Source organism: Bombina bombina, chromosome 3, assembly GCF_027579735.1.
Source record: "Bombina bombina isolate aBomBom1 chromosome 3, aBomBom1.pri, whole genome shotgun sequence".
NCBI lineage: Eukaryota > Metazoa > Chordata > Amphibia > Anura > Bombinatoridae > Bombina > Bombina bombina.
The window spans coordinates 602,485,682-602,504,215 of NC_069501.1; the positions used below are offsets into that span (position 1 = coordinate 602,485,682).

The window sequence follows — 18,534 nt, forward strand, 5'->3', positions numbered from 1 at the left end:
ACTGAAGGTTTTGACAAGCTGATATCAATGTTAAACTTCTCTTGTCTGACAAGGACAGAGTCATAGACACTGAATTTATCTAGAAACCTAAAAAGGTTACCCTTGTCTGAGGAATCAATGAACTGATTGGTAAATTGATCCTCCAACCATGAACTTGAAGAAACAACACAAGTCGATTCGTATGAGATTCTTCGAAAATGAGAAGACTGAGCAAGTACCAAGATATCGTCCAAATAAGGAAATACCAAAACCCTATTCTCTGATTACAGAAAGAAGGGCACCGAGAACCTTTGAAAAAAATTCTTGGAACTGAGGCTAGGGCCAAACAGTAGAGCCACAAAACTGGTAATGCTTGTCTAAAAAGAGAATCTCAGACACTAAAAAAGTGATCTGGATGATCGGAATATGGCAGATACACATCCTGTAAATCTATTGTAGACATATAATGCCCTTGCTAAACAAAAGGCAGGATAGTCCTACAGTAACCATCTTGAATGTTGGGTATCCTAACATAACGATTCAATAATGATAGATCCAGAACTGGTCTGAAGGAATTGACCTTCTTTGGTACAATGAAGAGATAAAATAAAACCCCAGCCCCTGTTCCAGAACTGGAACTGGCATAAATACTCCAGCCAACTCTAGATCTGAAACACATTTCAGAAATGCTGAGCCTTGCTGTGTCAACTGGGACCCGGGAAAGAAAAGAATCTCTTAGCAGGAGGCCTTAACTTGAAGCCAATTCTGTACCTTTCTGAAACAATGTTTCTGAAACCAGAGATTAAGAAACGGAATTGATCCAAATTTCTTTGAAGAAAACGTAATCTGCCCCATACCAGCTGAGGCTGGAATAAGGGCCGCACCTTCATAGATACTTAGGAGCTGGCTATAGGTTTCTATAAGGCTTGGATATATTCAAACTGGAAATAGTTTCCAAACTGATACCGCTCCTGAGGATGAAGGATCAGGCTTTTGTTCCTTGTTGTGAGGAAAGGAACGAAATGATTATTTACCCTGGAAAGAAAGGGAAAGCAAAGTTGACTTAGAAGACATGTCAGCATTCCAAGTTTAATCCATAAAGCTTTTCTAAGCTAAAATAGCTAGAGACATATACCTGACATCAACTCTAATGATATCAAAAGATGGTATCACCAATAAAATTATTAGCCATGTTATAGAATAATAATATGCTTATAAATTATGATCTGTTACTTGTTGCGCTATAAGCTTCTAACCAAAAAAGTTGAAGCTGCAGCAACATCCGCTAAAAATATAGCAGGTCTAAAGAAGATTACCTGAACATAAGTAAGCTTTTCTTAGAAAAGATTCAATTTTCCTATCTAAAGGATCCTTAAATGAAGTACTATCTGCCATAGGAATAGTAGTAACATTAGCAGGAGTAGAGACAGCCCCATAACCTTAGGGATTTTTGTCCCAAAAAACTCTAATCTGTCAGATGGCACAGGATATAATTTGCTTAAACGTCTAGAAGGAGTAAATAAATTACCCAAATTATTCCATTCCCTGGAAAATTACTTCAGAAATAGCATCAGGGAGATAAAACACTTCTGGAATAACTACAGGAGATTTAAAAACCTTATTTAAACGTTTACATTTAGTATCAAGAGGACCAGAATCCTCTATTTCTAATGCAAATAACACTTCTTTAAGTAAAGAACGAATAAATTCCATTTTGAACAAATACAAAGATTATCAGCATCAACCTCTGAGACAGAAACCTCTGAACCAGAAGAAACCATTATCAGTATCAGAATGATGATGTTCATTTAAAAATTCATCTGAAAAAAAAGAGAAGTTTTAAAAGACTTTTATGTATACTAGAAGGAGAAATAACAGACATAGCCTTCTTAATGGATTTAAAAAATAAAATCTCTTATGTTATCAGGAACACTCTGAAAATTAGATGTTGACGGACAGCAACAGGTAATGTAACAGTACTAAAGGAAATTTTATCTGCATTAATAAGTTTGACATGACATGCAATACAAATAACAGCTGGAGAAAACAGATACCAAAAGTTTATAGCAGACTTAGCTTGGTAGCTCCAGCACTGTGCAGTGATTTTCCTGTAGTATCTTCTGACTCAGTTGCAACGTGGAACATCTTGCAATATGTAAAAGAAAAAAACAACATATAAAGCAAAATTGATCAAATTCCCTTAAATGACAGTTTCAGGAATGGGAAAAAAAATGCCAGGTGAACAAGCTTCTAGCAACCAGACGCAATAAATAATGAGACTTAAATAATGGAGACAAAAATGACGCCCATATTTTTTAGCGCCAAAAAAGACGTCCACATTATTTGGCGCCTAAATGCTTTTGGCGCCAAAAATGACGCCACATCCGGAACGCCCGACATCTTTGACGCAAAATAACGTCAAAAAAATGACGCAACTTCCGCGACAACGTATGACGCCGGAAACGGAAAAGAATTTTGCGCCAAAAAGTCCGCGCCAAGAATGAACGCAATAAAAATGAAGCATTTTCAGCCCCGCGAGCCTAACAGCCCACAGGGAAAAAAAGTCAAATTTTTGAGGTAAGAAAAAATATGATAATTCAATGCATAATCCCAAATATGAAACAGACTGTCTGGAAATAAGGGAAAGTTGAAACATTCTGAGTCAAGGCAAATAAATGTTTGAATACATATTATTTAGAACTTTAATAAATAAAGTGCCCAACCATAGCTTAGAGGTGTCACAGAAAATGAAGACTTACTTACCCAGGACACGTCATCTACATGGTTTGTAGAAAGCCAAACCAGTACTGAAACGAGAATCAGTAGAGGAAATGGTAAATAGAAGAGTAAATCGTCGATCTGAAAAGGGAGGTAAGAGATGAATCTCTACGACCGATAACAGAGAACCTTATGAAATAGACCCGTAGAAGGAGATCACTGCATTCAATAGGCAATACTCTCTCACATCCCTCTGACATTCACTGCACGCTGAGAGGAAAACCGGGCTCCAACTTGCTGCGGAGCGCATATCAACGTAGAATCTAGCACAAACTTACTTCACCACCTCCCTTGGAGGCAAAGTTTGTAAAACTGATTTGTGGGTGTGGTGAGGGTGTATTTATAGGCATTTTAAGGTTTGGGAAACTTTGCCCCTCCTGGTAGAAATGTATATCCCATACGTCACTAGCTTCATGGACTCGTGTTAATTACATGAAAGGAAACAAGAACACACATAATTGTATATTTGCAAACAAATATTAGTGTCTAAAAACAAAACGGAATTCTCTGCCAAGACAGAGGCAAAATAACAAATTTTTATAGTTTTAATAGCTAAATATTAGAGAAACACAAGACTGTCACTTTAGAAAAACAGTTATTTAAAGTTAATTTAATTAAATTACGTTGTAATAGATACAGAGTTGATTGTTTTCTGCTCATAACAAAATAAAGAAACATCATAGCCTAAGGAAAGTTCTCCATAAACATAAAAGGAACGTTTGATATCTACAATACTGGTTGATAGAATAAGGATTTGCACAAAACATTGCATTGTTTAATAAAAAGAAACTGTAAACCTCAGTTTTCAGCGGAGTTGACAGAGGCAGGGGGTCACATGACCGACCCGGCCAGAGACGGTAATGGAGCCGCAGCTCCTTTTCTGTGAAGGAGGCGGAGACAAAGCCGACAGAATGAGAATACAGCGCAATATTTGTTAGCATCACGCTTCATACTACTCTGTGGCCATCAGAAAGTCATTAAAACTTTTAGTCCTTTCTAATGCAAAAATGACATCAGAGCGTAGCACTTAAGCTTTCATCTGTCATGTGAATACGTACAATGACTGCAGAGCTAGCAATTGCTTAACTCTGTACTATTACAAACTCACTGAACTCAGAGGCTGTTTCTATTCACACAGTGTGGCGGTAACTTCCTTATTAGGAAAACCGCCATCCGAACTGCGCAGCCAAAAAAAAAACAAAAAACAGACACTACACAAAAAGTCTCAATACTGAGAAGCTAACCTGACAAAGCTAAAAATACACGTTCCAAACATAAGATAAAAACAAATAGAGGTGATATTAACCCCTAGGAACCTCTAAACATATGGTACACATGAGCCCAGACAACCAGGGGATTCTAAATTAGACCCCTAGTCTGTCAACCATAAAAAGTGCCTGCGTGCAGCCTAAAACATCCCTCTAAGGGATAAGTTTGTCCCACATAATGTTGCAGAGAAGGCTTAAACCTTTTAGTGCTAGTCTCCCACCCTGAAGACGAAAAGGCACTTACCTGCAGTCTAGCCGTCCAGCAGGAGGACAGCCTACCTGATATGAGAGGGATGCCACTCCTCACAGAGATCTGTAGAAAAAAGACAGAGTAAACTTACTCAGGCTTCCTATGCTATGGGCAGCAACAATGTTAGGAAAAACACAGCAAGGCCCACCTTACAAGTTCATAACTGCTTTAAAAGCCACCACTGCCCTACTGAAGAGACTAAACGTGGAGTACGGCTATACCAAAACTTGAAAGGAAAAATCAGAGCAAATCTACTCTGACTTTCAAAATAATAAAATCTTGAGTGAAGTGAAAGAAATCCAATCTTCTTCAGACACCAAAAACTTTACCCTCTTCCTTGTACTGAAGGCAAAGAGAATGACTAGGGGTTGTGGGAAGGGAAGTGATACTTAAGTGAAGGTTAAGTTACCTGTTTTTCTATCCTGAATTATATTCTTTGACCAAATTTTTATGAGTTTCATTCATCATCTCTTACACAATTATCGATTTAAGACGTTATCGCCATAATAAATAAGTATTTCTAGCTTATCCGATTCAATCCGTTTAATAATTATAATTTTTTTAACTCCTGATTACGTTCTCACTAACATCCAAGTGAAATTCTGGCCATTAGGCGGCCGTCGCTCCACGTCACCCCGCCTCCTTTTTAAACTGCGCATGCATTACTTTGATATTCTCCATCTTGGACTGGATGCACCGCTCCCGTTTCGATCTCAGTAGGACTACCCACATGACGTATCGGTGTTTGTTAGAAGACCATCGCTGTACTACGCATGTATGGATGGATTAACACATGCGCAATGGTGCGGGATAGATAGATCTTGGGAGATACGTATAGAGCAGGTGGGATCGCTCAATACGTCACAGCATTGAAAGTCTGGAAATATAGGTGGAGAGGAGCATACATGGAAACGGTAGGAAGATAATAAAAAAATAACCATGATATACATTAAAAATTGAAAAATAAACTTAGCAATCAGCTTGTTATATTAAAAATGGATGCATTCATGGCTTCAGATACAGTAAAATTAACCCTTCACTTTAACAGCTTGGCTGTGGTGCTCTTTGCCTCCCTCCTGCTGGCCAGGAGTGGTATTCCCAACAGTAATTGATGATGATCCGTGGACTCCACCGTGTCTTTAGAAAGAAAACAAATTCAAATTTTATACAGATATCTTAAGGGAACATAAAAAGTCTAGTTTGTTAAAGCATTTTCTTATTGCACCACAACATGCACATAAATATGTTTAAATCCTTGCAAAGGGGTTAAAGTGAGCTCTGGTGCTGGTGTGCTTACTGGTCGGTACCTGAAAGCAACTAGCTAGCCAATCACAAGATGCACTATGTGCGAAGCCTTTAAACACCAGCCATTTTAATCTCTGGAACAGACTTAAAGGGACAGTTTACCCAAAAAGTGTTCAATTTTTAAACACAATAGCAGGAATAGTTGAGTATAGTGGTGCTGAACGTTTTGTTTTAATCATGCTCTTGTATTTAGAAATATTTTTTTGAAATGTCTGTATACAATGCACTTTGCCTAAACCCCTTAGAAAATGTTCAGGCCGCACGGCCAGTCTGCTGTTACTCCCCCCTCAGTGAATTGCGCATGTGCTGTCCTCTCCTAAAGCTTTTCAACAAGCTGTCTGATGAGCTGTGCCTGATGACCCTGAGCAAAACGTTTCAATACATTGTATAGCTGTTTACTTGCTCAGATGCCGTGGGCTGCCCTGCATTGCCTGCTAAAAATTCCTACGTGGTAATAAAAGTCAGAGCTTTGACTGCAGACATCGGCTCTGTAAGATTGATGAGACTGAGAACGGCTGTAGAACGGCAAGACAAGCAGAGAGATCACTTCAGCTAAACTTCTCACAGCGTGTAGTGAGCATATCAGGAGGACTACATACTTGTAACAGACAATCCATTTGACCTGAAATTCTTACCTCTGTATTTGTGCAGACAGCGACCAGCATATGTATTTCTGCAGTGAGAATCTGTTTTGTTACAAGTATGTAGTCCCTCCTGATATGCTCACTACACGCTGTGAGAAGTTTAGCTGAAGTGATCTCTGTCTTGCCGTTCTACAGCCGTTCTCAGTCTCATCAATCTTACAGAGCCGATGTCTGCAGTCAAAGCTCTGACTTTTATTACACATAGGTATTTAAAAAAAAAACAGAATTTATGCTTACCTGATAAATTACTTTCTCTAGCGGTGTATCCAGTCCACGGATTCATCCTTTACTTGTGGGATATTCTCATTCCCTACAGGAAGTGGCAAAGAGCACACAGCAGAGCTGTCCATATAGCTCCCCTCTAGCTCCACCCCCCAGTCATTCGACCAAAGGTTAGGAAGAAAAAGGAGAAACCATAGGGTGCAGTGGTGACTGTAGTTTAAATAAAAACATTTTTACCCGACTTAAATGCCAGGGCGGGCCATGGACTGGATACACCGCAAAGAAAGTAATTTATCAGGTAAGCATAAATTCTGTTTTCTCTTGCAAGGTGTATCCAGTCCACGGATTCATCCTTTACTTGTGGGATACCAATAGCAAAGTTTTAGGACACGGGATGAAGGGAGGGAACAAGACAGGTACCTTAAACGGAAGGCACCACTGCTTGTAAAAACCTTTCTCCCCAAAATAGCCTCCGAAGAAGCAAAAGTATCGAATTTGTAAAATTTGGCAAAAGTATGCAGTGAAGACCAAGTCGCTGCCTTACAAATCTGTTCAACAGAAGCCTCATTTTTGAAAGTCCACGTGGAAGCCACTGCTCTGGTAGAATGAGCAGTAATTCTTTCAGGAGGCTGCTGGCCAGCAGTCTCATAGGCCAAACGGATGATGCTTTTCAGCCAAAAGGAAAGAGGTAGCAGTCGCTTTCCTGACCTCTCCCTCTTACCAGAATAGATAACAAACAAGGAAGATGTTTGTCTGAAATCCTTAGTTGCTTGTAAATAGAACTTTAAAGCACGAACTACATCAAGATTGTGTAAAAGACGTTCCTTCTTCGAAGATGGATTAGGACACAGAGAAGGAATAACTATTTCCTGGTTGATATTCTTGTTAGAAACAACTTTAGGAAGAAAACCAGGCTTGGTACGCAAAACGACCTTATCTGCGTGGAACACCAGGTAAGGTGAATCACCCTGTAAGGCAGATAATTCTGAAACTCTTCGAGTAGAAGAGATAGCTACCAAAAACAAAACTTTCCAAGATAACAACTTAATGTCTATGGAATGTAAAGGTTCAAACGGAACCCCTTGAAAAACTGAAAGAACTAGATTCAAACTCCATGGCGGAGCCACAGGTTTATAGACAGGCTTGATTCTGACTAAAAGCCTGAGCAAAACGCTTGAACGTCTGGTACTTCTGCCAGACGCTTGTGTAAAAGGATAGACAAAGCAGATATTTGTCCTTTTAAGGAACTAGCTGACAATCCTTTTCTCCAATCCTTCTTGGAGAAAAGACAAATATCCTGGGATTCCTAATCTTACTCCATGGATTCACACCAACAAAGATATTTCCGCTATATCTTATGGTAGATTTTCCTGGTGACAGGCTTTCTAGCCTGAATCAGAGTATCTTTAACTGACTCAAGAGAAACCACGCTTTGATAAGCTTTCTTTAAGCGTTCAAACTCCAAGCAGTCAGACGTAGAGAAACTAAATTTGGATGCTTGAACGGACCCTGTATTAGGAGATCCTGCCTCACTGGCAGTGTCCATGGTGGGACAGATGACATGTCCACTAGGTCTGCATACCAAGTCCTGCGTGGCCACGCAGGTGCTTTCAGAATCACCGAAGCCTTCTCCTGCTTGATTCTGGCGACCAGACGCGGGAGGAGAGGAAACGGTGGAAAAACATAAGCCAGATTGAAGGACCATGGGCGCTGCTAGAGCATCTATCAATACCGCCTTGGGGTCCCGGGACCTGGACCCGTAGAGAGGAAGTTTGGCGTTCTGACAGGACGCCATCAGATCCAATTCTGGAATGCCCCATAGCCGAGTCAGCTGAAGCAAATACCTCCGGGTGGAGTTCCCACTCCCCAGGTGAAAAGTCTGACGACTTAGAAAATCCGCCTCCCAGTTGTCTACTCCTGGGATGTGAATTGCTGGGAGATGGCAGGAGTGGTCCTCCGCCACCTGATTATTTTGGGTTACTTCCGTCATCGCTAGGGAACTCTTTGTTCCCCCCTGATGATTGACGAAGTTACAGTCGTGATGTTGTCCGACTGAAATCTGATGAATTTGGCCGCAGCTAGTTGAGGCCATGCCTGAAGAGCGTTGAATATCGCTCTCAGTTCTAGAATGTTTATCGGGAGAAGCGTTTCTTCCCGAGACCATAAGCCCTGAGCTTTCAGGGAGTCCCAGACCGCACCCCAGCCTAACAGACTGGCGTCGGTCGTTACAATGACCCCACTCTGGCCTGCGGAAACAATATTCCCTGAGACAGGTGGTCCTGAGACAACCACCAGAGAAGAGAATCTCTGGTCTCCTGGTCCAACTGAATTTGAGGAGACAAATCTGCATAAATCCCCATTCCACTGTTTGAGCATGCATAGTTGCAGTGGTCTGAGATGTATCCGAGCAAAAGGTGACTATGTCCCATTGCCGCTTACCATTAATCGCATTGTCTCCATGCACTGAGCCACAGATGGTCGGGAAATAGAATGAAGAACTCGGCAAGTAGTTAATAGTTTTAATTTTCTGACCTCCATCAGAAATACTTTCAATTTCTAACACCACATTCACTTTACCCTCCCGAGAGAGACCCTAGTGCTTAGAGCCGGCAAATAGAATGACTGGGGGGTGGAGCTAGAGGGGGAGCTTATGGACAGCTCTGCTGTGTGCTCTCTTTGCCACTTCCTGTAGGGACTAAGATATCCCACAAGTAAAGGATGAATCCGTGGACTGGATACACCTTGCAAGAGAAAGATTTATTTTTACTATTTAGCAGGGATTAGAGAGGATTTGTTGTGCAGCGCAAATTTCTAATGCTCATTATATATAGGAATTTACATATAGACTATGATTGGAGAGTGGGGCGTGCTAGACTAAAGCACAGCTCAGCCCTTTCATGGGGGAGTGCCAGCACCGTGGATAATACTCACAGAAGCAGGAATAAAAAAGCTAAAATTTGCTAAACATATAGTTAGCAAGTTTAACTATATATGTATATTTTCTTTAGTCACTGTATTTCCTTTATGTACATAGACTGGTGTTTGCTGTGTAAACTGGCCCTTTAACTGCACAGACTAACTATGTGGTTAACTTCATTGCAGGGGTTAAATAAAGCTATATGCAAGCAACAGAGCATTTTCTTACTGCATAATACCTTTGACTGAATGTGGGTGCACTGGGCAAATGCAGTATATTTGCATATGCCCTCAAAATCAAAAACAATCAAATTGTGCAAATTTCATTTTAAACTAGGATGGCCCTAGTTTCCTATCTACTTCTACTATCTAATTTGCTTCTATCACTTGGTATCCTTTGTTTAAAAACATACCTAGGTAGACTCAAAAGCAGAAATGCACTACTGGGAGCCAACTGCTGATTGGTGGCTCCTCATATATGCCTCATTGATCCACCTATGTTCAGCTAGCTTCCAGTAGTGCACTTCTCCTTCAACAAAGGATACCAAAAGAATTTAAGCAGATACCATAACAGAAGTAAACTGGAAGTTGTTTAAAATTGTAAACTCTGTATGAATCATAAAATAAAAAACATTTGGTATTCACGTTCCATTAACAAAAACAAAATTTATGCTTACCTGATAAATTTCTCTCTTTTTTGGACACAGTGAGTCCACAGATCATTATAAATACTGTTGGGAATCTCTCCTGGCCAGCAGGAGGAGGTAAAGAGCACCAAAGCAAAGCTGATAAATATCACTTCCCTACCTACAAAACCTCAGTCATTCGACCAAAGGGGAAAGGAAAGAAAGTAAGTAACACAAGTGCAGAGGTGTCTGAGGTTTATATAAAAAAGAAACTGTCTGAAAATACAGGGCGGGCCGTGGACTCACCGTGTCAATAAATAAAATTTATCAGGTAAGCAGAAATTTTGTTTCTTTCTAATGACACAGTGAGTCCACGGATCATCATAATTACTGTTGGGAATCAATACCCAAGCTAGAGGACACAGATAAGGGACAGACAAGACAGGTAACCTAAACAAAAGGCACCACTGTTTGAACAGCCTTTCTCCAAAAAGAAGCCTCAGCCGAGGCAAAAGTATCGAATTCATAGAATTTGGAAAAAGTGTGCAAAGATGACCAAATTGCAGCCTTGCAAATCTGTTCCACAGAAGCTTCATTTTTGAAGGCCCAGGAAGAAGAAACAGCCCTTGTGGAATGAGCTGTGATTTTCTCAGGAGGCTGCTGTCCAGCGGTCTCATATGCCAAGCGAATAATGCTCCTCAGTCAAAAGGGAAAGTGAAGTAGCCATAGCTTTTTGACCCCTTGAGTTTCCCAGAAAAACAAAACAATGCAGACGACTGACGAAAAGTCAGTTACCTGCAAATAAAATTTTAGGGCTCACACAACATCCAGATTATGCAACAAGCGTTCTTTGTGAGAAGGATTAGGACACATAGAAGGTACAACAATTTCCTGATTAATATTCTTGACCGAAACAACCTTGGGCAGGAAACCAAACTTAGTACGCAGAACCACCTTATCAGAGTGAAAGATAAGATAAGAGGAATCACACTGTAAAGCAGAGAGTTCAGAAACTCTCCGAGCAGAGGAAATAGCAACAAGAAACAAAGCTTTCCCAAATAACATCTTAATATCTAAAAAATGCATAGGCTCAAAACAGAGCCTGTTGTAAAACTTTAAGAACAAGGTTAAGACTCCATGGAGGAGTAAACAAGTTTAAACACAGGCCGAATCCTGACAAAACGATTGCACGTCTGGCACATCCGCCAAGCGCTTATGTAACAAAATAGACAATGCCGAAATCTGACCCTTTAGAGTACTCGCCGACAAACCCTTCTCCAGACCATCCTGGAGAAAGGACAAAATCCTAGGAATCCTTACTCTACTCCAAGAGTATCCTTTGGATTCACACCAAAACAAGGATTTACGCCAGATCTTATGGTAGATCCTGCGAGTCACAGGCTTGCGAGCCTGAATCAATGTCTCAATGACCGACTCTGAAAATCCTCGCCTAGATAAAACTAAGCGTTCAATATCCAAGCAGTCAGCTTCATAGAAACGAGATTCGGATGAAGGAAGGGGACCCCTGAAGTAGAAGGTCCTTCCTCAGAGGAAGTCTCTGAGGGTGGAAAGGATGACATTTCCACTAGGTCTGCATACCAAATCCTGCGAGGTATGGAAAACAGGTATGCTAGACTGAAGTTCCAAGAAACCCGCCAGAGCATTTATCAGAAATGCCTGCGGATCCCTTGACCTCGAGCCATATCTCGGGAGTTTGGCATTCTGATGAGAAGCCATGAGATCCAACTCCAGCGCCCCCATTTGAGGGTCAAGCTGGAAAACACATCCGGATGAAGTTCCCACTCCCCGGGATGAAAAGTCTGTCTGTTCAGAAAATCCGTTTCCCAATTGTCCCATCCCTGGGATGTGGATCACAGAAAGACAGCAGTTGTAGGTCTCCGCCCACTTAATAACTCAGGCCATATCTGACATGGCCAAGGAACTCAGAGTTCCCCCCCTGGTGGTTGATGTAGGGCCACCGAGGTTGTGTTGTCCGGATGGAATCTGATAAACTGGGCTAAGGCTGAGGCCAGGCGAGCATTAAAGATTGCTCTCAGCTCCAAGATGTTTATGGGCAGGACTGACTCCTCCCAGGTCCCATAAGCCCTGAGACTTCAATGAGCCCGATACTGCTCCCCACCCTAGATGGCTGGCATCCGTGGTCACAATCACCCAGGAGGGTCTGAGGAAGCAAGTACCCTGGGAGAGATGGTCCTGAGAAAGTCACCACGGAAGAGAGAGTCTATTGACGCCTGATCTAGATCTATACACGGAGACAGGTCCGTATAGTCCCCGTTCCATTGACTGAGCATGCATAACTGCAGAGGTCTGAGATGGAACCGAGCAAACTGAATGATGTCTATAGAAGCCCACCATCAGACCGATTACATCCATACATTAAGCCACTAACGGCCGTGGAGAGGACTGAAGGGCAAAACAAGATTTGAAAATCTCTTTTTCTGACCGCCGTCTGAAAAATCTTCATTAACAGGGAGTCAATTATTGTCCTCAAAAACACGACCCTTGTAGCTAGAACCAAAGAACTCCCCCCCCGATTCACCTTCCATCTGTGGGATCGAAGAAAAGACAACAAGATCCAAGTATGAGATAATGCTTGTTGAAAAGATGGCACCTAAACCAGTCGTCCAGATAAGGTGCCACTGCAATGCCCCGAGACCAAAGCACAACTAAAAGAGCCGAACAAATTCTGGGGGCTGTGGCAAGGCCAAATGGAAGAGACACAAACTGGAAATGATTGTCCAAGAAGGCGAATCTCAGAGACTTGTGATGATCCCTGTGAATGGGAACATAAAGATACGCATCCTTTAAGTCTATGGTTGTCATGAATTGACCTTCTTGAACCAAGAGAAGAATGGAGCGTATAGTCTCCATCTTGAAGGATGGAACCCTGAGGAACTTGTTCAGGCACTTTAGGTCTAAGATTGGCCTTAAAGTTCCCTTGTTTTGGGAACTACGAACAGATTTGAGTAAAATCCCAGACCCTGTTCCTGCAGAGGAACAGGAACTATAATACCCAGAGAGGCAAGGTCCTCTACACAACGCAAAGAATGCCTCTCTTTTTGACAGGTCTACAGATAATCTGGAAAGAAGAAACCTTCCTCTTGGAGGAAAGGATTTGAACTCCATGTTGTACCCCTGGGATACGATGTCCACCGCCCAGGGATCTGGAACATCTTGAATCCTGGCTTGAACGAAAAAGGCAAGTCTGCCCCCTACTAGATCCGGTCCCGGATCAGGGGGCCGACCCTTCATGCTGACTTGAAGTCAGCTGCAGGTTTCTTAGACTGCTTTCCCTTGTTCCAAGGCTGACTAGGCTTCCAGGAGGACTTGGCCTGATCCTGCTTAGAAGAGGGAGGGAAGGGTTTACCTCTAAAGTTACGAAAGGAACGAAAATTACTCTGCCGTCCATTCTGTTTATTCTTATCTTGAGGAAGAAAAGATTCTTTACCTCCTGTAATATCAGATCATTTCAGCCAAACAAGGTCTTTACCCTTGTAAGAATTGCCAGAAGCTTGGACTTAGACGAAACATCCGCAGATCAGGATTTCAACCATAGGGCTCTGTGCGCTAGGACTGCAAAACCAGAAATCTTTGCTCCCAGCTTAATGACCTGTAAAGGAAGCATCCGTAATAAAGGAATTGGCCAATTTAAGAGCCTTAATCCTGTCCTGGATTTCCTCAAGAGGAGTATCTGTCTGAATAAAGTCAGACAACGCATCAAACCAGTAAGCCGCAGCGCTGGCGACAGTAGCAATACATACCGCAGGCTGCCATTGGAAACCCTGGTGAACATACATTTTCTTTAATAAAGCCTCCAGCTTCTTATCCATCGGATCCTTAAAAGAACAACAACTATCTTCTATGGGAATAGTAGTCCTCTTAGCCAAAGTGGAGATCGCTCCTTCTACCTTAGGAACCGTCTGCCACGATTACTTAACGGAATCCGCTATAGGAAACATCTTTTAGAAAATTAGGGATGGAGAAAAAGGGAATTCCAGGTCTCTCCCACCTCCCGTGCAATAATTTCTGTAGCATGGTCTGGTACAGGGAATACCACCACCGCAGAGGTAACATCAAAGTACTTGTTTAGGTTACTGGATATCTTAGGGTTGACTACGACCGCCGTGGTCGTCGTTCAAAGTAGCCAAAACCTCCTTAAGTAATAAGCGAAGGTTTTCAAGCTTAAATCTGAAGGACACATAAGCTAACTGGTGTTTTCTGGTATTGCAGCTATTTGTTTGTGAGCTGTGGACGCCAGGTTCGCCGAGTACTCCTTGTGTGCTGTGCCCTATATAGTCCTGTAGTGGATTTATCTTTTTTTATGGTTTATGACAATAAAGACTTTCTTTTATATTATTAACTGACGTCAGCGCCTTCTATGACCACCTATACGCTGCCCTGTTTGGAGAATTGTTAAATCTGAAGGATACAACTGCAGCATCAGTAGAAGGAATTACACTATCTGAATCTGAGATTTCACCCTCAGACGCTACCGACAAGTGATTCTTTAAGTTTCCTTTTACGCCTTCCCTGCAGCATGGGGAATGGGGACAATGCCTCAGAGGATACCTGAGTAGCAATGTCTTGTAAGGAAAATCCTACTGTATTATGAAAGGAAACGCAGGGCACTGCATGTGAAGACTGAAAAAGTTGGGACGTTTGGGGAGAAAGCTGCGGCATATCTGCTGCAGGAGGCACCTGAACAGCATCCGCCAAAGCTAATGGTGGCTCATGGTCAAAAATGTTATCCCTATAACTTAAGGTTCTCTCTATGCAAGTGGAACAAAAAGGTACTGGGGGTTTCACCTGGGCATCATAAAGCGGACATGCAACAATCTGCAAGGCCTCTTGTTCCATTTTAATAAAAACAAATTTTACTGTGCCTTTAAATAGAAATAAATCAAGTCTCAGTATACCGGGCAATATTAATAGCCCCCAGGCAACCCAAACACCTCAACAGTTTACTGAGGTGCCTACCTGTCCCTTTTTGACCCTTGTGCAACCTGAGGAAAAAAGTTCAAACAATCTGTTTTTTTATTTTTTTATTCCCTCTTTGTACTTGCAACGGCAGCCCTATCTTCTATCAAGCAGCCGACAACTGCGTCACTGCACAGTATAGTATAGCCGATAGTACCACAAAATGCACGCAAACAGAATCCCCCCCCCCCCCCCAAAACCAGGCTCTACCCCCTTCTAGTAAGGAGCGGGCCCATCGCTGAAACGGAGCGGCGATAATACAAAGCACAAACGCAGAACTTAACAGTTCAGCCCAGATCTCAACCGGAGCACAAACACCACTTGAGCCACCAATAAAAAAAAATCTCCCCTTACACAGTCTCAGGCCCTGACAAAACTGTCAAATTTTACCCTTACCATGCTGGTAAATAAACATCCCTAATAAAACAGTAAAGATACTGCAGCAGTGGCAAATTCTCCTGTCTTCCCAAGGAAATTAAATATGGCACTTAGCTTAATAGGATCTGTCCGGCAGCAGGACAGCTCAACTGGCTTGAGAGGGTCCCTACCTCACATAAACCTGTGGAAGAAGAAAAAATCTGAGTAAGCATACTCAGGCTTTCAGAATAAGGCCGCAAAATCTTGAGAAAGCACAAGTTCCCAAGTGCTCAAAAGACACCACTGCCCTACTGAATAGGCTGACATGGACTACGGCTAGACCCCAGAAAAGATCAGAGTTAACTTACTCTGCTTTAAAAATAAATTCTTGATTGAAGAAAACTTCTTAGACACCTAAACTTTACCACCTCCTTGCACTGTAGGCAAAGAGAATGACTGGGGGGATTGTGGGTAGGGAAGTGATATTTAACAGCTTTGCTGTGGTGCTCTTTGCCTCCTCCTCCTGGCCAGGAGAGATATTCCCAACAGTAATTATGATGATCTGCGGACTCACCGTGTCATTAGAAAGAAATTATATTTGTTACATCAACTGACTCTCTAATTTAAATAAAAAACAACTTACTATTGTAAGGCGCTTCTAACTGTTGCAGAGTCGCTTCAAATGTCAACTGAACTTTAGGGTTGTCCAACCATAATTGTAACTGTATTAAAAAAAAAAAACAAAACCAGGTTCAAATGACTAATAATTGTTAAAGTTATTTACATTTTTATGACAACCAAATCACATAAATTAGCAGCTGTCAAAAGCACAAGCAAAACAGCTGAAGGATTAAAAATTTAAAGTAAATCTTTAAAAAAAAAAAAAAAAAAAAAAAAAGGAATTCCCAGCGTGTCATGATCCTTCCCCAGTGGAAGCAGTGGCTAGTGGTTGGACAATAAATATATTATTAGGGAGCCTTTTACAGACTACAACTCACACTTTGTCAGGGAACACAATGCCTCCTTGCGAAACCCCAAAGATAGCAAATGGCTACTAATTCTTACCCCGGCCACCCCCAGGCAGATATATCCAATAGATCAATAGCATGATAAACTGCTACCTTTGGTAGTATCAGACCTCCAAAAATGTTAGGGTGCTGTAAAGTTAATCTGGAGACCTCTCCAAATATAGGGCCTGGTGATCTAAAGCTCTCCACTCAGGTGAGAATCTAAAATGATCCTCCAGCACTGCAAGATCCCTCACAATATTCTAGAAAGGCAAAAATTGCTATACTTCTCGCAGGGAGCTCCCTGCATATATAAAATGTGAAGGAGAGACAAGGCCCAGTGCAATATAGCACTGCAAGACGTAAGAGTTGTGTTATATTTACATTGTGCTTTGTATTTTAGGCAACTTAAGATGTCAGATTTTGTACTTTAAAAAGGGACATTAAACTACTGAGTACAACCACAATACAATGGTTACTACTCCTCATGCTATTGTTTTTCCTCCTGTACCTGCACTTACACTCACATACTTATTCTCTTATTTTAACCCCTTACAAGTATTAGTGAAGCTCTGCATCTTCAAGCTTTTATTAGTTATGTAACTTCTAAACTGCAAAAAAGTAACACTTCTGCTCTCTATTATGTGAGCTAAACTGAAGTAAAAGGTTCAGATGTCCAAAAAGCAGATCTGTGAAAGTGCACTGCTCCAATCACAGGATGCAATACGCTGCTATAAGATGGCGGTGCCCAGTATAAAATTCAGCTGTAGTTGCACTCAGCTGTTTAATGTCCCTTGAATTTTTATTACATTTAAGCTTTGCACTTTCTATTCGTATTTAATCCATTCAGATTCTGTATACAGCAGTGCTTTTAGGACTGGGAATTTACTAATTCGGATTGAACTATGAAAGTTTGTGTGTAGTGTCAACAAATTAGGTTTATACATTGTATACGTATGTGTATTTTGTTTTTACAAATTACATTGCACTCTTATTAATAAGTCTGAAAGTAGGAGGGACACTAAACTATCCACAGCGAAATTCTGTATCCAAGAAAGCCTCATTAACCTCTACGGAAGTAATCTCGTCTGAGGATTTCCAGGTTCTGCTCTTTTCTTAGAGGATTCAGTGAGTTCAGCCCATGTGAAGTCTGCACTATATCATCCCTAACAAGCTGGAGAATCTTTATTAACTATGGCATGATGATCAAAGAGACTTTGAAATGTATTTAAGGAACACTAAACACTCCTGCACCGCCTTCTATAATCATGGGTCCTGCCATTATAAAACTTAGGTTACACTGCAGGTATCTGAAGGAGAGTTGCTGCACATGTGCGAACATCTGCACTGGAAGGCAGTGAAAGATCGATTTCAACATGGTGGCACCCATGACTAGAGGGAGACGGGGAATAACCTCAATACAGGTGGCCCTCTGTTTACGACTGTTCAATTTGCGCCGTTTCAGAATAACGCCCTTTTTTTCAGTCATGTGACTGCTATTGAAAAGCATTGAGAAGCAGTGCATTCATTAAAATAGCCAGTAGGTGGAGCTGTCCGCTTGTGTTGCAGCAATGAGATGCAAAGCCAAGCAAGCCAGACGTGATCAAAGAATCAGCTTTCAAAGGAACAAGATCTAGCAGCCACTTCCCTTAGCTGCAGACTCAATGCAGAGAACTGTTTGCAGAAAAAGGCAATTAAAAAAACATTTTTGTTCATTAAACTTAGTTTGATGATTATACAGCCTGTTGTGTAATTATGTTATTAGGTGCTGTTTAGCAAATGTTTTTGTTCATTAAACTTAGATTGATGATGATACAGTCTGTGTGTGTGATAATTTAATTAGGTGCTGTTAGCAAATGTTTTTGTTCATTAAACTTAGTTTGATGATGATACAATATATTTTATTAGGTTTATAATGCTGTTTAGCATTTAAAGTCTTCATTTCAAAGCTTTAAAAATAATGTATTAGATGTTACTTATGACAATTTTGAGAGGGGCCTGGAACCTATCTCCCTTCACTTCCCATTGACTTACATTATAAACTGGGTTTCAATTTACAACGGTTTTGATTTAAAACCATTCCTTCTGGAAACTAACCCCGGTGTAAACTGAGGGCTACCTGTACTTTCTTTTAAAAATGTATTTACAGCTTATTGTCCCTTTAAGTATAATATCTGTTAATGC

At 41.3% G+C, this 18,534-nt stretch overlaps 1 protein-coding gene across 2 annotated transcripts in view; it reads right to left on the reverse strand.

The window, feature by feature from the left end:
• The window catches only part of KDM1A (lysine demethylase 1A), a 184,878-nt gene that overhangs the window by 52,753 nt on the left and 113,591 nt on the right, over positions 1 to 18,534 (reverse strand). For both annotated transcript variants that reach the window (XM_053707204.1, XM_053707203.1), the window contains exon 4: positions 15,987 to 16,065. In XM_053707204.1, the coding sequence (XP_053563179.1) occupies positions 15,987 to 16,065 (79 nt within the window). The remainder of the gene's footprint in view (positions 1 to 15,986; positions 16,066 to 18,534) is intronic.